Source organism: Macaca mulatta, chromosome 13, assembly GCF_049350105.2.
Source record: "Macaca mulatta isolate MMU2019108-1 chromosome 13, T2T-MMU8v2.0, whole genome shotgun sequence".
NCBI classification, from domain to species: domain Eukaryota; kingdom Metazoa; phylum Chordata; class Mammalia; order Primates; family Cercopithecidae; genus Macaca; species Macaca mulatta.
In genome coordinates, this window is record NC_133418.1 from 18329782 (window position 1) to 18352708 (window position 22927).

The window sequence follows — 22927 nt, forward strand, 5'->3', positions numbered from 1 at the left end:
TCAGGAGTTTGAGACCAGCCTGACCAACATGGTGAAATACCATCTCTACTAAAAATATAAAAAGTAGCCGGGTGTGGTGGCAAGTGCCTGTAATCCCAGCTACTCAAGAGGCTGAGGCAGGAGAATCTCTTGAACCCAGGAGGCAGAGGTTACAGTGAGCCGAGATTGCACCTTTGCACTCTGGCCTAGGTGACAGTGAGACTGTCTTAAAAAAAAAAAAAAAAAGAAAAGAAACCATTACATTGAACACATTTTTGCCAATGAGAAATAAACTTGTTTATTCCATACTTTCAGGGTTCGAAGAACTCTTGGAAAGCATTTTCCGCATCCCGCTGGATGTGTAAGTGTTTTCCCTGCAAAAAGTTGTCAAGATGCTTAAAGAAGTGGTAGTTGGTTGGCGAGAGGTCAGATGAATATGGCAGATGAGGCAAAACTTCATAGCCCAGTTTATTCAACTTTTGAATCCCTGGTTGTATGACATGTGGTCAGGCGTTGTGGAGAACTGGGCTCTTCCTGTTGACCAGTGCCAGCTCCAGGTGCTGCAGTGTTCCGTGCATCTCATCGAATGGCGTGGCATACTTCTCAGATGTAATGATTTCACCAGGATTCAAAAAGTGTAGTGGATCAGAAGACCGGCAGCTGACCACCAAACAGTGACCATGACCTTTTTTTGGTACAAGTTTGACTTTGGGAAGTGGTTTGGAACTTCTTCTCAGTCCAACCAGTGAGCTGGCTGTTGTATGAAATCCACTTTTTGTGGCATGTCACAATCTGATCAAGAAATGGTTCATTGCTGTTTCATAGAATAAGAGAAGATGACACTTCAAAAGGATGATTTTTAAAATATTTGGTCAGCTCATGAGGCACCCACTTATCAAGATTTTTCAGCTTTCCAATTGGCTTCAAATGCCAGATGGCCATAGAATGGTCTACATTTAGTTCTTCACCAACTTCTCGTGGAACTGTAAGAGGATCGAATTCAGTGGTTGCTCTCAATTGGTCGTTATCAAATTCCGGCCCAGAGCCTGGGGCTGAGGCTGCCATGACCACCCTGTTCTCTTCCTTCTGGCATCCCCAGGAAGCTCCCAGGACTGAATGATCCCCACAAAATACAGTGGCCTGGATGGGAGGGCTGGAGGTCAACTCCCCCCCCGCCCCTACCACCATGACCAAGAGGCCCACATGGAGGTTGGCCCTGAGCTGTGGGTCCCTGTGGGACGCAGGCTCCCATGGAAACTTCAGGGGATGAGAATGGGTCCTCCTGGCTGACAGAGCCTAGTGGGCACTGGGTGTGTGGGGCCTGTGTAGGTAGGTTGGACAGCACTGGGCCTAGCCAGGGAACCGGGGACTGGTGTGGCCAAAGTGGGCAGCAATATGTTGCCAGAACCAAAACTACAGTGCAACCAGCCCAGCTGGTAGGGAGAAGGAGGCCTGCCTAGCAGGACCATCCACCCCTGTCCTGGCCCCAAGCCCAGACTGCCTGCCTGTACTGGACATTGCCTGATCCAGGAGGCCTGGGCATGATGGTCAGGTGGTGTGTCCCTGGGTTCCAGGTCTTGGTAGTCCCTTGGGAGCTGAGCATCCTCTGGGCAGGAGGAGGGCCCGAGGTCCACTGTTTGCATCTGCCCCTGGGGGTGTGCCCCCACCCCAGCTTCTCAGCGCACACGGGGACATGGCCAGGACTCCTCACCTGCTCTGTGGCTCCAGCTCTGAACAGCTCACTGGGTGACTCTGACAGCTTCCTCTCTAAAACTTGGGTCCTCATCTGTGGGAATGGGGTGTCCCAGGCCCCCTGCAGGCAGGAACCCACCCCCAGCTCCTCTGGTGGGCCCTCCTGGGCTTTTTTACCTACTGGTTTGTGAGACCCGGTTGGCCAAACTTGGTGTCCTATTTTTATTTTGGCCTTTTTCTTAGTGTGTGTTTTCTGTAACTACTGCTGCGTAGATCTTCTATATGAGTTTTAGGTAGAGAATCTTGCCCACCCAGAGGTTCCGCACCCCAGAGAGCCTCCACTTCGACCCCCCGGGCTGGTGCTGCCTGTGCTTCACTTGGTGTGAATGTTGAGTGTGATGGATCCACATGGCTGCTCGATCCTGCATCCCCTTCCTTCTTGTTGCCGAGGCCAGTTCTGTTCTTTCTTTCTCCACCTGAACTGCACTTGAAGCCAAGACGAAGGATGAGAAGTGGTTGCTAAGAAGGACCCTCCTGCAGTGAATCTGCTGTGAGGAGGCTGCGCTGGCCCAGCCTGTCATTTCCTTCTCTAAGTTCATTCCAGAGGTCGGCCAGGGACAGCCTGTCCCTGCCTGCTCTTGTGGCCCGTGAATCAAGAATGGATTTTACATTTCCAAAAGGTTGAACAAATAAAAAACTAACACTTCATGACACTGAGAAGCTTCTATGTCCATAAGTAAAGTTTGATGGGGGGTGCAGTCATGTCCATCTCTTCACAGGCCACCTGCAGAAGGCTGCTGTCGTGCACGTGCAGCCATGGCAGAGTTGCATCCTTGAGGCAAAGATCAGTTGGCAAAGCTGAAAATACTGACTCCTGGCTCTTTAGGGAAACAGTTTCCAGTCCCTGGTTTAAGGGCTGTGTGGCAGAACCTCAGGATCTTGGTCAGCTTGTTCCTCACTCAGCGCCTGCTGTGGCCTTCGCTAGTATGTCTGCAAAGTTTGCGTGCTATGGTGCCTGTCATGGGGCGTTGAGCTCTGTCGTGCTAGATTTCAGGGTATCTGACTCATGGTCACCTATCTCACCAACAGAGACCCTGTGGCCAGATTCAAACTAGCAGGAACAGTTGGTCTTTGGCAGCAGGGAAACCTTTGAGCTGAACTGCCACCCACCCTGAGGTAGTCCCATGACACCCACTGTCTCAGTCAAGGTTGGGACAGAACTGGTGTCCTGAAGTGCCCTGCGATGTGGATCATAATAGCCAGGGGGGAGAGGGGGTTGTTATTACTCCCCATATCGCGGGGAGTGTCTCACGCCCTGCGATGTGGATCGTAATAGCCAATTACTCCCCCCTGCAATGTGTGTCTATTATTAGCAGTGTCTTTTGTTCAGGATATTAGGAGCAATTTCCCATGTTGTGTGTAAACAGTCTGCGATCGGAGAACGAATACCATCCTCTGCAGCTCCGGATATTAGGAACCATATCACACAATGGGTGTACACTTTTTGGGACATTTGGGTTAATTTCATCCCGTGTTTCCCTGAATATTCGGAGAAATATCACAGGGTGGCTGTACACCCACTACTCTCTTGGCGGGAACATCATACTTTACCTACTGGAAATTAGGAGCAATATCACAGACTGGGTGCCAAGCCACTGTCATATTGGAAGTAATATCATGCTTTCCCCCACAAGTTACAGGAACCATATCACAGGGGGGTGTGTACCTTCTCCAGTAGTGGGAGTAGTATCATCATCTCTTCCTTTAGATGACAAGAACAATATCACGGTGGGTGTACAATCCGTGTGTTTTTGGAAGCAATGTCATTCTCTCTTCTTCTAGGTTTTATGACTCATATCACAGGTGGGGTGTATACCCCTTGTTATATTGGATGGAATCTCATCCTCTTTCCACATGTATCTTTAGAACAATATCCCATGGGGGCTGTCCATCCCTTCAATATTGGTACTAATACCATCTTCTCCTTTCCTGGATATGAGAAACAATATCACAGGAGGGGTGTACACCCCTTGCAATATTGGTAGTAATGTCACCAATCCCCTGTGGTTATTAAGGAAAAAATCCCAGGGTGGCTGTACGGTTCCTACTTTATTGGGAGTAATATCATCCTCTCACCCCCTGGATAAGAGGAACCATATCACTGAAGAGGTGTCCACCCCCTTCGATATTGTCAACCATGTCATCTTCTTCCCGCCTGGATATTAGGAATGATACCCTGGGGTTGGGGGCGGTGTACACCCACTGCAATATCGAAAGTAAAATCAGCCTCTTTCCCGCTAGATATTAGGAACTACATCACAGGCGTGTGTGCACCTTCTGGGATATTGGGAGTACTATCAGCCTCCATGCCGCTGCGTATTAGGAGCAATATACAGGGGACAGGGTGGTTACACCCCCTGCGATATTGAGAGCAATATTCTTCTCTTTCCCCTGTACATTAGGAACTACATCACAGGGGTCTGTACGCCTTCTGTGATATTGGGATTAATGTTATCCTCTCCCCCACTGAACGTCAAAAACAGTATCACAGAAGGTTGTACACCCGCTGCGATATGGCCAGTAACATCATCGTCTCTATCTTTGGATACTAGGAACAACATCTAAGAGGGTGTGTACACTCCCCTGCGATATTGGGCATAATGTTATCCTCTCTTCCCCTGGATATTAGAAACGATATCCCTGGCGGACAGAGGTGGAGTACATTAAGAACAATATCACCGGGTGAATGTACACCCCCTGCGATATTGGGTGTAGTGTCATCCTCTCTTGCCTAGGATATTAAAAACAATTACACAGGAGGGGTGTACAGCCACAGCCCCTGCGTTATTGGGAGTAATAACATCTTCTCCCCCTCTCGATATAAGGAACAATATCCCAAGGTGGATGTACATCCCCTGCGATATTGGGTGTAATGTCATCGTCTCCCAAAGTGGATATTGAACATAGCGTCAAAGGGGGTTATACATCTTCTTCGATATTGGGAGTAATATCATCCTCTCCCCTCAGGATCGTAGGCAAAATATCGAAGGGGTTTTACAACTCGTGCGATATGGGCAGTAATATCATCCTCTTCCCACCTAGATGTTAGGAACTATATTACAGGCGGTAGTACACTTCTTGTGATATTGGGAGTCATATCAACCTCTCCCACTCAGGATATAAGGAACAAAATGACCGAAGGGATGGACACCCACTGCGATAGTTTCAATAATGTCATCCTCTACCCCCTGACTATTAGAAATAATATCACAGAGGGATGTACACTTTCTTCGATATTGGGAGTAATATCATCCTCTCCCCGTCGGATATCAGGAACAAGTCTGTTAATTATTAATATTAATAAATACAATAAAAATTGATAGCAATCATCAATATTAATAATCACAATAAAGATAGTATAAATTAATACTGGTAAAAAATGTTAACGATTAGTATAACAATTAATCATAATATCACTATTAATAAAATAATGATATCAGCAATTAATGTTACTGAAATCAATACTAAGTGATGTTGGTAATAAAATAATTATTAATATTAAGAACTAATAATATTTTTAAATGACATTAATATTACTAATTATTCTCAAGAGTACATAATCATATATTTAAAATAATTATCCATAGCTAATAATGGTATCCTATTAATTGTGTCATTGATAATTATTAAAATCGACCATAGATGTTTAATAATTAATCATATTATTACTCCTAATACCACAGGGGGTGTACACCTACCTGTGATGTTGTTCCTAATATCCAGGGACGGAGAGCATGATTTTAGTTTTAATATCGCAGTAGGTGTGCACTCACCCTGTGCAGTGATGCTAATATCTAGGGGGTAGAGTATGACATGACTTCCAACATAGCAATGAATGGACAGCCGTCCAGTGATATTGCTCCTAATATTCACGGAAGAAGCGTATAATATCTCTCCCAATATCGCAGGGAGGGTACAACTCATCTGTGATATGGTTCCTAGTATCCAGAGGGGGAGAGGATGATAATAATTCCAGTATCACAGGCTGTGTTCACCTGCCCTGTGATATTGTTATTTATATCATAGAAGGGAGAGGATGATATTACTCCCCGTAGAGCAGGAGGCATACACCCAGTCTGGGATATTGTTCCTAATATCCATGGGGGGGAGAGGCTAATGTTACTTCCAATATGACAGGGGGTACACATCCACCCTGTGATACTCTTCTTAATATTCCTAGGCCGAGAGGTTGATATTACTCCCAGTATCACAGACACTGTACATCCCCGTGTGATATTCCTCCTGATATCCGGAACAGGAGAAGATGGTTTTAATCCCCATATCGAAGGAGGTGAACACCCACTCTGTGATATCTTTCCTAATATGCAGGGGGAGAGAGGATAATATTATTCCCAATATTGCAGAAGATGTACACATGCCCCCGTGATATTATCCTTAATAATCCAAGGCACAGAAGATAATGTTACTCCCAATATCGCAGAAAGTGTACACCCCCACAGTGATGTTGTTTCCATGATCCAGGAGGGAAGAGGATGATATTACTTTCAATATCGCAGGGTGTGTACACGCCCCCGGTGATACTGTTCCCAATTTCCACCCAAGAGAGGATGATACTACTCCGAATATCGCAGGGATTAAAAACACGGGGGTGTACAGTGTCTGTGATACTAGGAGTAATATCAACCTCTCGGCCTTGGAATATAAAGAATATCACAGGGTGGATGTACACCCCCTGCCACATTGGGAGTAATATCCTCTCCCTTCGAAGATATTAATAACAATGTCACAGGGCCGGTGAACACAGCCTACGACACTGGGATTATTATCATCCTCTCCTCCTCTGGATATTAGAAATCATAACACAGAAGACCTGTACCCTCCCTGCGATATTGGGACTAATATCATACTCATCTTCCGTGAATATAAGGAGCCATATCACCGGGTGGCTGTCTATTCATTGCTATGTTGGGAGTCATGTCATACTCTACCACACTGGATATTAGGATTTGTGTCACAGGGTGAGTGTGCGCTTATTGCGATATTAAAACTAAAACCATGCTCTCCCTCCCTGGATATTAGGAATGACATCACAGGTAGGTGTACACACCCTGCGGTATTAGGAGTAATAATATGATTAATTATTAAACACTAATGACCAATTTTAATAATTATCGATGACACTATTAATCTGGGAAGTAAACTCCCAGATTTGGGACGTACTTCAGAGGTAGAATGTTCATCCCGTCTTCTTTCCAGATGCCTGAGCACAGGGCCTTTCCATGCTTCTCCCCCGATCCTAAGAGTAGTTGAGGTCGAGACTCACTGAAAGCTCTAGGTAAAGATATCCCACCATGCACAGGCTATCTCCGTTCTCTGACCTGGGAACAACTGTGACCAGGATTCCACATCTAGGAGGCCTGGGAACTGAGTGGGATTTTCTGAGCAACGCCAAATGGCTGCTCCCTTTCCGCCGCCGTTGAGGGTCGTACCCTGGTTATCCAGATCACCTAGAAACTATCAGTATCCAGAATCAACAAGATCAACTCTCTGCTCCTCTGACAGCAGAAGGAACATGACCAAAATGAACCAAAGAGCATGGCAGGAAACGATGTGACCGGAAAGCTCAGAGAACAGCCACAGGGGGATGTAAGCAGGCGTTCCCACCTGAATCATGAATAATTAATGAAGCGCAAATCCAGGGGAAATCGAGTTTCAGCAGGTGCAACTCATCCAACAGGAGATCGCCAGAGGGCCAACAACATTCAGCAACTGAGAGTCGGGTGTAGTGTCAAGTGGGACGCGACTGGTTCCAAAGCTCTAGAAGACCATGGGGTCACTTGGACCAAGTGAGAAAATGCCCCCAGTGTGCTGGTTCACCATTCCGACTCCTGCCTGTCTCTTCCCGTCCAGGGAACTTGGACCCTAACTCGTGCAGGTGCAGATGACGAAGGGCAGAATGAGGGGACGTGGCACCCAAGTTCCCCGACAAGAGAGTTCCACAGAAAGTCCGCTGGATCTTCGCAAATCCAGAGAAATGGCAACGGGACCCAAGGAAATAGAGCCCCACCGGTGTCCTGGAGACTCTTCAGGCATAATGCCTGGAGCCGCAGGACGAGCTGAAAAAGGAGCCAGGCACCGAAGGACAAAGCGGTGTTGACTTTCTTCATCTGGGTTTCCCAGTACAGTCCAATTCACGGTGGTTTCCAAGGGCCTCCTGGAGGAGAAAACACGTGAGGGTGTGGTCAGGGTTTTCTGCTGACGCACTTACTGTGGGGAAGAAGGAGAAGCTCTGAAGATGGATAACGACCGAGATTGCATGTCAAGGTGTACCTTCTTGATGACACTGTGGCCTACGTTGAAATAGAGTAAATATGGTCCAATTACACTCTGTCTATTTTAGCACCTTGTTTAAAAAAAAAAAAAAAAAAAAAAGATGTAAAACCAGACAGGGGTACTTGCACCAGTGCTACATACCTGACGGGAAACATCTATTCTTCAAAGCTTGCAGCTGTACAGGTAGGTATTAGAATGTCTGTCCATAGTGAACATCATCTTAGAGTGGGCTGGGCAAATAGACCTTTCCAGGTCATGTAATTGGATTAAGTTGATTAGGTTAGGGTCCGTTTCGCGTCAGGGGTCCAGAGGCAGTATAAAAGGCAACCTGGAAAGCAAAGGTCCCTCTCTGCCCGTTCCTCCGGCTTCCTGAAGGCTGCACCGCTTCCAGCAGGGCTGCTCCAGCACCTGCCCATCTGAGCGCCAGCTCACCTGTCCATCTGAGCGCCAGCCGAGGAAAGAAAGTAGACCTGTAATTTCAGGTTAGTTTCCCTGAACGACTGGTTGTTTCACGCAATCCCTGAGGGGTTGGGGGAAAAGAGACAAAGGAGAGTGAAAGAAACAGATCACAATGGGGCTCGCTGATGCGGTAGGATGTGTTCTCCTTACCCGTAATTCTTGGAACAGAAAGCGAGAAAACATTTCCATCTCTGTGCCTGGGATAAGAGCCAGATGGAAATGCAAAAAGAAATTTATTCCAGCATGCTGAATTGGTGGGTAAATGGAAAAAGAACTTTGGAAAAGGGGTGGTTTGCCCTTTAGCCATGTAAGAAATTCATATGCCACTTGTTCAGCGTTTGTTTAGATGAATTCGTATGGCGTGTGTAAAATACCAGAAAAATAAATAAAGAGGGGCTGGAGCTAAAGCCAAAAAGACAGAGCAGGAAAGACCATCACCTGCTAGTGTGGTAGAGAGGGAGATAACTTCTCTCGATGAATTTGTGTTTGGAAGTTGCCTAATGAAACGGCAAGAGTAGTGATTTGAGTTCTGATAGGAAGCATCCCTTATCCCTGACTTCAAGCAGACCTGCCAAAGGGTGACATCGGCCATGCCCTGTAGCTTCTATTCTTTTGTCCCTCAGGGGAGAGAGAATCATTGTGTCTTCTACTGGAGTGAATGGTGGTAGACCTAAGTCCAGTCTCCAGAATCAGTTGTTTGGTTGGGATTGAAATCTCAACTCCAACTCCACATACCTAGGCCGTGGGCCATGTGGCAGGCAAAGTTTACTCTTGGACCGGGTAGTCACGGCAGAGGAACACACAATATCTGAGGATGCACACACCACATTGTGATCCACAGATTTGACCGACGGGTGGTGAGGTCTCCTCATGACCACACCGTCATGGAATTAGCTGAGGGTTTCTTGTGGGTGTGTGAATATCCAATGTGCCTAACCATCGCTTTGTGTGTGTTTGTGTGTGATTCAGGTGACCCAACCATCAACCCCTGAAAAAGGCGGCCATAAAACGCCCAGGAGACGAAGAAGATGGCACGTCGTGACCCCAAAAGTGGGGCAAACAGACTCGTGAGAGCCCAGACCCTCCAGAAGCAGCAGAGGGCCCCAGTTGGGCCAAGGGCTCCCCCACCCGATGAAGAAGATCCCAGGGTATGTCTAGCCTTGGAATCTTTTGGGTATCGAGGGGGGAGGAGGGGGCGAGTGTCACACGGTCCTCAGAGACTGGGTTGGATTCCAAAGAGTTCTGCCAGCACCACCCGGGTTGCTTTTCCCATCCAAGGTGGGCCTGGCTTGGGACCTCCTCCCCGGCCCGACAGGTCCCTGGAGAGACTCTTGGGAGCAACCTCCCTTTCCACTCAGAATCCTGTGTAGCCAGGTTGGGCTGTGTTGTGGACATCGGGTTCATGATCGTCCCCGCTAGAACCCTGAGTCCTTCCTTTGAGAGTTCCTCCGTCACATGGGCTTTGGGAGGGAACATCGTAACCGAACCCTCCCGCCACTTAAGGGCCCCCATGCCGGTGTCCCCGCTTTGGAATCCTCACTCAGTTCTGAATTCACAATCCGTCTCAATGTTGACATTGGATCACTGCCTGTGGCTTCAGCTCATTCACTGGCATCACTTCCTTTCCACCCACAGGTCAAGTGCAAAAACTGCGGGGCCTTTGGCCACACGGCCAGAAGTACCAGGTGCCCCATGAAGTGCTGGAACGGAGCCCTGGTTCCCCAGACCTTTGGGAGAAAGGAAGGGAAGGAAAACCGGAAACCATGGAAGCCCCAGGTTCGAAGGAACCCTGGGCCCTTGAACAAGGAAAAGGGAGAGAAGGAAGCGAGACCAAGGTGAGCAGTGGGAGGGGTTTTCACCACCCTTAGGGCACTGCCACCTAAGGACACAGTGTCTCTGCACCCGCACACCTTGTGCCTTTCCGTCTCTGGGACAGGGAAGGAACGCTGCAGAGAAACAGACCAGAGCTCCGTGTCCTCCCGGGTTCCCCATCCGGGAGCTCCTTTGGCTCTGGGAGATTCAGGGACGGTGGAGAGGCGGGGGCGCTTCGTGTGGGTTCCCCATGACAGGGGGAAAAGCAACGGAATCCAAATGACAGTACTTACTTGGGAAGCCTAGAGGGCCACCAGCAGGATGGGAAGGTTGGCACATGAGGGAAGGTGCAGAGGCGGAAAGGGCGCAAAAGTTCCATTTATGTATCACAAAACACAGAACGGGACTGGGCCCCAGACAGGGTTCTCCCTGTCTCCTGGGGAGAACCAGGGGGCAGGGCCTGAACTTTTTCTCTTCTGCAGGCAACAAGACCTGCAGAGGAAGGCTCTCCTCCAGATCTTTTCCGGGACACCTCCGGAGAAGCTGCCGCCAAATCGAAAAGAATCCATGGAATCTTGTGATTATCTGAGGGTGAGTGTCACCCTGGGCCCCTGGTCTTTTTCTCCTCTAGGTCACCCTGGTTGATTTCCTTTCAGGTTCCCGTGTGTGTGAGGGGATCGGGGAACCCTTCTTCCTGCCTTCTTGGGGTCAGGAACTCCATGATCCTTCCAGGTCCATTTGATTCCAGATGAAGGCATCTGAAGATGCCGTATTTCCTGTTGCTTTCTCTCTGTGCAATGATGGCAAGCCTGCCAACAACGTCTTCCTAGCGGCGTGAGGAAATTAGTCCCTCAGGGGCCCCAAACATGGAGGCGGCTCACCCCAGGAACATGCATGTTTTCAGAAAAGACGTCCTGGGAACCCTTGAGCCACCGACCTGCCTTCAGAAGGGCATTAGTCCGTCCCACTTCATGGAAGGCTGAGTGGAGGCGCTTTGATCCAGTGAATGCCCAAGACACAGTCTTTAGAAAAATGGCATTCTCAGATCATAGCTCGAGAGTGCATTTTTCATGGGTCTTGCCCCGATCAGCACTCACCTTGAGGATCTGTCCCTACTTCCAAGGACCGCCTGTCCTTACCGTATTAAGAATTTCCTGCTGTGTACACCTTGTCTTTGGATGTGGTTGATTTCCATGTTGGCTCGATGCCGAGGAACTTCTAACGTGTGTGGTCTCCTTTCTTTCAGGTTGCAAGCAGGCCAATGCCGGTCCAAGCAAGTAATAAGAGGCCACGCGTGGACCGTGCCCTCACTGATGGCTCAGCTACGAAAATGTCTGACACGGTATCCATCTTGGCTTCACTGTCTCCCCTCAGAAAAGCCAGTCTGAGCTCCTCGTCAAGTCTCCGACCAAAGGAACGACAGACAGGGGCTGTGGCCGACATCCCTCAGCCTGGAGTCAGGCAGCAGGGCCCGGAGCCTCTCGTCATGAGGAAGCCGACACACAGCAGGCCTCAGGGTGGCCGTCGAGAAGTTCCCCAGGCTGCCTCCAAGCCCCACGACCTGATCCGGGTCATCAGCCCCCAGGCACAAGACAAACGTCCTGCGGTGACCTCACAGCCCTGCCCACCAGCCGACACACACAGCTTGGGCCTCGGCTCCAATCTCAGTTTCAGACCAGGAGCCAAGAGACCTTCCCAGGCTCCGACTCAGGCTTGCCTGAACTTCCCCAAGAAACCGAGAATGGGTCCCTTCCAGATGTCCGAAAATGCCATCCAGGGAGGTGAGCTGGGGGCCCCGGAGACTCTCCAACCTCCGCCAGCTGCAACCGAACTCAGACCAAGTCCGTCGCCCCAGATGAGCAGGAGGACACCCGCCCAGGTGCCCAGCAGCGACCGGCAGCCTCCGCACAGCAGACCTTGCCTGCCTACTGCCCAGGCCTGCACCATGTCCCATCACCCAGCGGCCAGCCACGATGGGGCCCAGCCTCTCAGAATGCTCTTCCGGAGACTGGAAAACGGATGGTGGAGCTCCAGCCTCCTGACAGCTCCCTTGTTTCCCTCTCCTGAGAAGCCGGGAGCCTTCCTCGCTCACAGCCGTCATGTCTCAGAGAAGTCTGAGGCTCCCTGTGTTCCTGTCCCCCTGAGTGTCCTCTATGAGGACCTTCAGGTTTCCTCCTCCTCAGAGGACAGCGATTCTGACCTGGAGTGAGACTACAGGTGGCCAGGGCTCCATTGCATCCAGCTCCCGTGATTTGGAGGGGTCTGTGGGACTAAGGAGCACAGAGCAGAGAGCAGACTGTGTGTGGCGACTCCCAAACTCCCCAGCTGTGGTGCTTCTGGGGATGTTGGAGCCCAGGCCAGGCAGGGACCACATGCAGAGACTCTGCCTCATCGAATTCTGGTGAGGGACATTGTAGTTCGCAGGGCGCTCCGGAAACCCGCCACCAGAAGCATCTGTGCCAATGATTCGTTGCCTCAGAAACTGGGTGACGGTGACGCGTGGGAGTCAGACTTCCGCTGTGATGTCAGTAGGAAACTGGGGAATGACTGTGCATTTGCTCTCTAGATGACTGAATCAGGGAACAGTTAGGGAACCCTGAGAGATGCAGGCCTTCAGCTGTGCCCCGCCCTGACAGCAGTGTTTTGGACGCTGTGAAGCGTTCTGCACAAAGCGTTCTTGGGGTGTTTCCTCAGCCTCGAAAATTGGGCTCTGGAATGCCATTGGAAATAGGTGTGTTTAATTTGTTTTGAAGTGAATAAAATTCTCAAAAAGATGACGTACTCTCTTTTGACTTTCATTCCGTGTTTGTGTGTAACTGATTTTCCAAGGGCTTGAAAATTTCTTGACTTGTCAGCAATCCAAGTCATTTTGTCTCCGAAACAGAGTTGATTGAGGGGACCGCAGGTCTTCGCAGGACCTGTGACTTCTGAAGCATCCACAGGGGCAAGAGAACCTCAGCCCCACTCTACCAACACGCACCTAGTCAAATTCCGCCAAGTGAATCTCACGCACACTAACACGTGAGGAGTGTTGCTTACACCACGAGTCCCCATTTGGCTCACGGCGATGCCACATGTGGGGTTTCACACGTATGTGTTGCACCGCAGTCCATTTCACAGTGGTAGAATAAATGTATTGGTTTTTTGTCGGTTTGTTGGAGGCAAAAGCCTGTGATGTTGTTGGTTTTTGGTGGGAGAGTTTCACTTTCGAAAAGAAAATACTCTGAAAATGGAGGTTGTCCTAGATTGTATTTCAAAGTGAGTCTACTTGATGCCAGTGAAGCATATTTTGGCATATAATACATATGGTTATATTATATTTTGTCTATATTACCTCATTTAAAAAAACTATTTTGTGAAAAATGTCAGAGTTAGATATACCAATGTTCAATTTCTGATCACGTGTCCAGAAGCACTGTAAAATGCAGCCTAGAATGCAAAAACTTCTTTGTTGAATTCTCTGCAGAGCGGCATTGCATTCAGGGGTTTTCAAGGTGCACTAGTGTGGCATGAGCTGGTCTTTGGCTTCCTGCTGAAGTTAGAATCCTGTAGATTGTTTAGGGGTGGTGTCTGCTTGTCCCATCTTTCCAGGTCATCATTAACCTTTCCTTGGCACCCACGTGGACTCAGAACTTACCTAGAGTCACAGGCAGGTCTGGGAAGCTGGCCTTGAGCCTTTGTGCAGTCCATGATGGTTCCATCCTCTGATCCGCTGGGGCACATTCTGCAGAGGGATGGGCTGGCATAAGCTGTCCCTGCCTTTCTGAAAATCACGGAGATTCCTGGTACCTGAGGCCACATAGAAATATCTGTGGAGTTTCAGGCAGGACAAGGATGCCATTCACAGGCTCCTGTTCTTCCACTTAATGGCAGCAAGAGTGATTCCTGGGTTTCCTAATTGACTTCAAAACAATTTTGGTGACTTTGTTGTGTCAATGACCACTCCTGTTTCTGTGGCATCCAGTTCACCTGTAAGGTTTTTGGGGATTATGTGGAAACTGGTGCATTTTTCCAGAGCCTCACTTCATCCTGAATGCTCTCAGGCATGCACAAGCAGATCCCTGCCTTGGTGGCATCTTGGAGCATTGCAGGAGACCCCTTAGGTCTAGGAGGCACTAGGAGGTCCATCAGGAATTGGGAGGGCATGTGTCTGCCCATCTGTAGTGTGAACTTCTATTCACCTTCAGAATGCAGATTCTTCCTGAACTAATACATTATCTTCATCTTGGTGTAAGTAGCCACAAAAGAATAATTCATATTAACTCCATGAATAAAAATAACTGAAAACCAACAATGGAGTTAATAACGACAATGTTAATTATTATAATATTGATAGTAATAATAAAACAAAAGCATTAGAGATTAGAGATTCCCTTAGGTGAAGGACAATGTGAAGATATAGGGATACATGAGTTGTTTGGACTCAGAGTCCAATGAAACGTGTTCCTCAAAGGCAAAGACAAGAAGCATAAGGAAAATACAAAGTTCATGGATGATCACCTGGGCTACCTTGGAACTCATGTGGGAACACTGCAGGCAAAGTGTACCTCGTCCTGGGACTGCCCACCACCTAGCCCCCACTCACCTTCATGAGGTAGGACAGCAGGATAACGGGGAAGGAGTCCATGCAAGGGATGCAAGACTTGTGTCACACCTGATTCAAAGAAGCACTGCTTATGACAGATGTTTATCTCCTAACACTGTGGCACCTCTAACTACCTGGCTGCATGTCTGCCACTTGTTCTTCTTAGGTCACAGGAGGGACAGATATTACTGTCCACCCATCTGCATACAGCGCCATTGGAGGACTTTATCCTTGTTGCTTCCTCTTTGGAAAGGGGCAACATACATGGCAGATGCCATTCTCTGTCTCTTTGGAAAACTTTGCCAGCACATTTAAGGTTTTCTTCAGCCACAGAAAGCCACCTGCTTCAAAGTCTCACCCTCCACAAGTGGCAAGCACACAATTATTAATGGAGGCAAGGGATGCATAGACTTTGCCATTTGATTCAATTGGGACAAATAGGGGAGGCCTTCTTAGCTGAACAGCTCTGTCTGTGCGGCCAGTTGACAAAGTCAGGCTGCGTTGCCATTAGACTTGTCCCTTTGCACAGAAGGCTTCCCTCTAATCCTTTCTACAGATGTGGATCCTGACATTACTTCCTAATAAACATCCTGCACACTAAACTTCATCTATATCCAGCTCCCTGGGAACCAAACCTGTGACAAAAGTGAAAAGTTTCTAGGGAAAATATGGTTTCCTTATCAGACAGGGATCAAATTCTGCTGAGCTAGAACATAAGGTAAAGTCTGATGCCATCTCATGATTTTTTTTATTAGGACATTACCACTGCCAGCAAAAATTATGTGCATCAATTCATGGGGACAAAAATCATATTGGAGTGGGATGAAGTTGTTGTGAGTTGAGGAGAAATTTTGACGAATGAACTTTACCCTCAGTTGACTTCAGGAGAGGAGATGAAGATGAAAACAGCTGGAAATAAAAGATGTCCAAAAACATTTTTCTGGTTTTTTAAAAATCAAATTTCAGGTTGGGAGACACTATGTTTAAATTCTAAAAGGATGTAGCATACTGAGAGGAAATAACAATAGATAAATTGTCCTTTTTGTAAATAATACACTTTATGGTACGACAGGAGACCAAGGGACACAACACAAATTTGGAGTTAAAGAAACTAAGAGACATTGTCGATACTCAGCTGTTATGGCAGAGATGCCGGAATGATGGATGTCCATGTAGCAGTATTTTTTTTTTTTTTAGACATAATCTTGATCTATAACCAGGCTGGGGTGCAATAGTGTGATCTCAGCTCACTGCAACCTCCGCCTCCTTGGTTCAAGAAATCGTCCTGCCTCAGCCTCCCAAGTAGCTGGGACTACTTGCGCACTACCACACTCAGCTAATTTTTGTATTTTTAGTAGAGATGTGGTTTCACCATGTTGGCTAGGATGGTCTCGATCTCCTGATCTTGTGATCTGCACCCCTTGGCCTCCCAAAGGGTTAGGATTAGAGGTATGAGCCACTATGCCCGGCCCATGTAGCAGTACTTTTGAACTTAATGGCTGAAAGCATCCACCTCCAAACTTATGTATTATATTCGCAAAAGAGTACAAACCATGTAATGAATTTTAAGGGGAAGACAAGCCTGTGGGAATTCAACAGCCATGGCAAGGTTTTGAACTTCTTTTTATTAAACATATAAGAAGTAAGTGAAGTTCAAGACCTAACAGAATTGCCAGGAATTATTTGAAGAATTACCAAGATGACTTAGACACTATGAAATCCTTACGATGCCCTCTGGTGGAGTTTCCTCCTGGAGCCAGTGATTTTAAGCCAGAGGCAAATGTCTCTGCAGGCATAAGAATTCGACCCAAATGTACTCTTCAATTTTAAATGAGATGACAATAAAATTGTCTCCTATATAGTAACAACTTTTTTTTTTCTTTCAGACAGAGTCTTTTTCTGTTGCCTAGGCTGGAGTGGAATGGGGCACTCTTGGCTCACTGCAATCTCTGCCTCCTGGGTTCAAGTGATTTTCCCACCTCATCCTCCTAAGTAGCTAGGATTATAAGCATGTGCCACCATGTCTGACTGATTTTTGTATCAGCAAAATTATTTCTGGGGTGGAGAGTTAGGGACCTTTATTCTCCCACATCCAAAAACGTGTTCTCCAAATGATCTGTCAATAGAAATAACTGATACGTATATTTGCTAACCTATCTTTTTCTGTCTTTAAATTCAGAACTAGAGTGTGGAAAAGTTATATTAAGAAGGTTTTCTCAATTTTCAACACAAGTGATGGGCTAGGCACTATTCTAGGTGCTACAGATACACATTCACATACCCACAATAGTTATGCACCAAAAGAAAAGTACAGATTAGCTTTTTGTTTTTTTGAGATGAAGGTTAATTCTATCACCCAGGATGGAATGCAGAGGCGCAATCTCAGCTGACTGCAACCTCTGCCTCCTGGGTTCAAGCGATTCTCCTGCCTCAGCCTCCTGAGTAGCTGGGATTACAGGCATGTGCCACCATGCCCAGAAAACTTTTGTATTTTTCAGAAAGACGGCTTTCATTATGTTGGCCAGGCTGGTCTCAAACCCCTGGTCTCAAGTGATCCCTGCACCTCGACCTTCCAAAGTGCTGGGATTATAAGCATGAGCCATAATGCCCAGCCAAAGAGAATAGCTTTAAATAGAAAGCATGAAAACAAAAGAAACGTATGCCCATCAATTTTATACTGTATTTGGCCAGGTGCAGAAGACCGACTTGTAGTATTGTAAGGAATAAGGTCAGTTCACATCTAATTGTTTGGACAAGTCACCAGAAACCAAAAGTTGGAGGAGTTGTATCTTTTGAGGTGGGTTGCACAGGCAAGCAGCAAGTTGCTATCTCTCCAAAGTCCTAAACTGTTCTATGTCTCCTACTGTGGAAAAACGCATCTTCTACTTGATTTCAATTTATATAGGAAAATGCTTAATAAAACTAATAAGGGCTACATTCTTGGGACACAGCTAGACCACACATATACTGAATCTTGATTCTGGAAACACATCTTGTTCAATGTAATTGGATTTTCATGACAACAAAAATGTAACCCTGACACAATATTGGAGAGTCAAAAGGAAAGGACATTTTGGATTGAATTTTTTTATTTTAAAAAATGTCCTTGAGTTCTATTAACAATAGCTAAAATCTGGGAACAACTCAAATGTCTACCGAGAGGAAATCGATAAACAAATTATACGCATATTATAGAGTAATATTGGGCAATAAAGGGGGATGATCAACTCTATTAATCAACATCTTGGATCAATATAATCTTTCTCACCCTGAGTGGAGAAAGCTAAGCTAAAAAGTGTCCTATAATATAAATAAATGTGCACAAAATTCTAGAACAGACAAACCTAATATAAGCTAAAAAAAATTCAGAAAAGCCAGGTACAGTGGCTCATGCCTGTTATGCCAGCACTTTGTGAGGTGGGTGGATCACATGAGCTCAGGATTTTGAGACCAGACTGGCCAACATGCTGAAGCTACTCCGTCTTTACCAAAAATACAAAAATTAGCCCAGTGTGGTATTGTGTGCAGGAACAGAAAACCAAATACTACATATTCACCATTATAAGTGAGAGCTAAACATTGGGTTATACATTGCTTAGCTCTCACTTATATGGAAACAATAGACACCGGAGATTCTTAGAGGGAGGAGGGAGGGTTGGGTACAAGGCCTTAAAAACTGTCTATTGGGTATTATGTTCACTATGTGTGTGATGAGATCATTCATACTCTAAACCTCAGCGTCACACAAGACATCCATGGAACAAACCTGCACATGTATCCTCTGTGTATAAAATTAAAATTAAAAAACTAAAATGAACTAACAGATATGAGTAGGAATTTCTCAAAAGAAGAGATACAAATGGACGATATATATATATAAACAATTCTTACCCTCTCTAGTCATCACGGGAATGCAAATGAAAACTACCATGAAATATCACCTCACACCTGTTAGAATAACTATTATCAAAAAGATGGATGATAACAAGTGTTGGTAAGGATGTGGAGAAAAGGGAGCCTTTGTATACTGGTGGTGGAAATGTAAATTAGTATGGCCATCTTGGAAAATAGTATGGAGGTTTCTCAAAAAATTAACAATAAAAATACCATTTTGTTCCAGCAATCCCATTTATTTTTTTTATATATATATAACATATAATATATATATGAAGTCATTGAAATCATTATGTGAAAGAGATATCTGCACTCATATGTTCCTTTCAGCTCTGTTCACAATAATCAAGATATATGAAGAAGACACACATGTTATCATTCATTCACGGACGGATGAATTAACGTTATATATATATATGTACGCACAATGGAATATTATTCAGTATTATATAATAATGAAACCCTGTCATTTGTGACAGCATCGGTGGATCTGAAGGGCACGAAGTCATGTGAAATAAACCAAACACAGAATGACAAATATTGTATGATTTCACTTGTATTTGAAATCTCAAATAAACTCAGAAGCAGAGAGTTGACTGGAGGTTGCCAGGAGCTCTGGTGCAGGCAAATGAGTAGGTGTGATTATAGTACAAAGTTTTAGATATACAAACATAAATAAGTTCAGGAGGTCTAATCTACAGCATAGTGCTTATAGTTATGAATGCTGTATTGCATACTTAAAATATAATAGGAGGGTGAATTTTATGTTAATTGTTCTTACTAATAGAAATAATAATTAGAATGGGAGGGAGAACTTCAGGAGGTGATGATTATGTTTATAATCTTGATAGTAGTGATGCTTTCACAATGTATCCTTATCCTCAAACTCACTGAGATATACACATTAAATAGGTACAGCTTTTTGAATGTAATCATATCTCAACAAAGTGTTTTTAAGGGAGGTTGGTTAAAAAATTTAAAAAGGAAGGGTAGATGTTCCTTTGCCCTTCTCCCACACCTTTTTTCTTCCTGCTGTCTAGAATTCAGAAATAATAGGTGGGAATTTAGCAGCCAATCTGGGGTATTTTCTAAAGTATAGCAGAGCAGATACCTGGAAGGGACCTGCATCCCTAATGATATTAGAAAGTATCTGTACTAGCCCTGAATGGTGTAACTACAGGTTAATTTTAAGTGACAAAGAAATCAACTTCTGTCTTGTTTAAGCAACTTCATTCAGGCATTAATTTTATAAACATGTAGAGAATACATACTCCTTATGAGCAGAAACAATGTTTATAAATAAAACAATGGTGATAAATAAAAGAAAATAAAAAGCAGTGAAACAAAGTGGTTTAATAGCTATACATAGTTGTTTTGTTGAAAGATTCTGCTGCTAATATTATTCAATATTTTTGTATGCTGGTGCAAGTAAGGAAATTTACATTGTCTAATAAAAATTATTTATCAATTTATAAAACAGTAAACATTTCATAGAATGGGGCTAAGAATCTGCACTGCAAAATAACTTTCAGTTGATTTTATGCACAGTAATTATTGAGAATCCCAACAGATCTGGACCTACATAGGTGCTATCAAGACTTAAGGAAGAAAATTTTCCTGACTCTATCCACACCTCCAGTTAGTAACAGATCTAGAGATTCAGAACTCAAATCCAGACCTCCTGCTTCCATGTGCAGTGGCCTTTCACTGTCCTGTTTTGCTTCACTTGTTGAAGAGGATTTGAGAATAAATGACCACATGATTCAACTCTCTCCTCAGCTCTGAGGAATATAGCCCTGTCCTGGCAAACAAGAAGCTCACACAGTAGTAGAGGAGGCAAATAGACATTCACTAATCTAGCATACAAGCAGTAGGCACTGTACCATAAACAAGGCACTGTGGGGGTTCAGACCAGGAGCAAAGCAGGGATTAGCAGGGCTAGTAAAGTCTGGGAAGTGTTCACTAACAAAATGTCTAATCATTAACTAAACCAAATGGTTTCTCAACATGGCCTAATTAATTGTAACTTAATATAAATGGTTGGTTGTTCATAAACGTTAACCTTTTGCCAAAATATTTGTAGCTTATGTTCCCATTTAACAAGGTTTTCTGGTCAAAACTGTGCACCCACATCTTTCTAATGAACTTAGTGTCCAATAAAACGTGGACTTTCAGTCATCCCATGAAGGTGATTTTGCGTGCATAATACATCTCTGTCTGTGAATATGCCTAATGAGGTATGGAAGGACATTTATTATCCAAACAAAGACATTCCACTGGTGCTAGAGAGCTACAGACGGAAGTTTTTTCTGCCTACTGGAAATAAAGGCAAGCTTTCTTCTTCCTTCAGCAGTGAGGATTGCTGTCCTCCTCTTTATCATTCTCTCTCTCTCTTTTTTTTGAATGGGCAAAACTCTACCAAATAACAAGATAAACTTTGTGTAAGCCTTGGTAAGAGCAGAGTGTCTGACACCTTATGGTGCTATAATACTCAAAGCAAAAGCAAAATCACCTATGACCAGAAAACGGAGTCACAGGAAATCTAGAAGACTTATTGGCCGAGAGACCTGTAGCCTCATAGTTCATTAGCTCTCCATAAGAACTCTCACGTGAAATGAAGTCAGTGGTGGTTCAAGTACTTGAAACCCTCATTACTCTACCTCTTAATGTGAATTAATTAGGCAAGTTTACTAGCAGTTACTAGACCTCAAAAGCAAGAGAATCAGGCATTATTCTACTAAATATTGTTCTCCATAACTCCTCTATTTTCTTTAGGAAAAGCTAGTTAGCCTAAGACACTTGGCATAAGGGCTATGCCAAAGCTATGTTGGGGTCAGCCAGGAAGGATTCATGGGGGTCTCCTTGAAAATATTACAATAATCGAAGAAATCTTCAACCTATTGCCCCTCAGTACTGTTGGTCCCTTGTACTTGATTTTTCCCCTTAAGTTTTATTCCAATTTCTAATTTTATCATTCCCTCTTCTTTCTCAGCAACTAGTCCTCCAAAGTAGAACTTAAACAATGACCAGACATGGCCCTGCAACAGAGCATATCCTTCTACATTTAGCATGCAATCATGAATCACAGGTATAAGACCCCTTGAACAGACATGATTTTGGTGACTACATGTAGGACTTACTGCTTTTACCCAAGAAGAGGATCAGACATCCTAAGTAGCTCAGAAATTTTTCTGGAGCTCTTGAATGTGTATAGGCAAGAAAGATTAAGCAACCTGTTGCCTTACATGAGGCATACTATTTTCTTATGTTTTCTTTTGAATTCAGGATTTCAAGGTTGGGGAAGGAGTAGGAAAGTAGCCATGGACATGTGAGAATGTGGATGATCCTTTTACATTGTCAGGAACGGTTAAATTCTATGCTTTATGTTGTTTGCTAAAAGACACTTTCCAAAGCTTTCAACAGAAAATATAATGGCACACATGCCTATTCTTGGTGAACCCAGACTTTTTATCTAGTCTGTGATAGTCAGTTTCGAAAGACTGCTTAGGGTAATGAATCCTTCAAGTTGTAAAGATGAAGGGAAGTTTTTGGACAATTCTCATTTTGCTGTAGGAAAACTAATCTGGAAGAAGTAAAAGGGAGAGATTGAAGTGGGAGAGAACGGAGGTGGAAAATGAGTTCAGTTGATCAAATATTTGTTAAGTATGTCGGGCCCTTACAAGGAAGCAAGCAAAGAACAAAAGCATGTGATGGCCTTGCTCCTAAGAAGCCAGAGGCCAGTAACCTGGATGGCTATAGACCAGAAAAACGTTCACAAGCCCCTACAATACAGCACTGGCATAGGATGAAGAAGAAGATTCTTTCTATGAGATAAATAGCATACAACCAAATAAGAAAGCCAAAAGTTACACAAAGTTCAAAAACCTAAGGCACCAACCTTTAAGAGATCTGATTGTCGGTGATGACTTTGGAAGGAAAGTTATTATTAGGATTATTTTAGTACTAAGAGTTTTGAGCTGTCTATCCAATATTTTCATCTGCACCTCTGCCTTAGTAATACTGTCTGTGTGTGTGCGTGCGTGCGTGTGTGTGTGTGTGTGCACATGCGCCTTTTCATGTATTTGAAATATATTATCTATACCACACTCCACATAGGTTTGGGGGTTAATTACAAACAGGCTGATCTGAATC

At 45.1% G+C, this 22927-nt stretch overlaps 1 protein-coding gene across 1 annotated transcript; it reads left to right on the forward strand.

Moving 5' to 3' along the window:
- Positions 1-9454: 9454 nt before the first annotated feature.
- On the forward strand, positions 9455-12505 carry LOC144333941 (protein FAM90A5-like). The gene is made up of 4 exons (XM_077960201.1): positions 9455-9632; positions 10120-10319; positions 10779-10887; positions 11543-12505. Exons 1-4 carry the CDS (start codon positions 9513-9515, stop codon positions 12503-12505), a joined length of 1392 nt encoding a protein of 463 aa, XP_077816327.1. The 5' UTR covers positions 9455-9512.
- The last annotated feature ends 10422 nt before the right edge of the window (positions 12506-22927 follow it).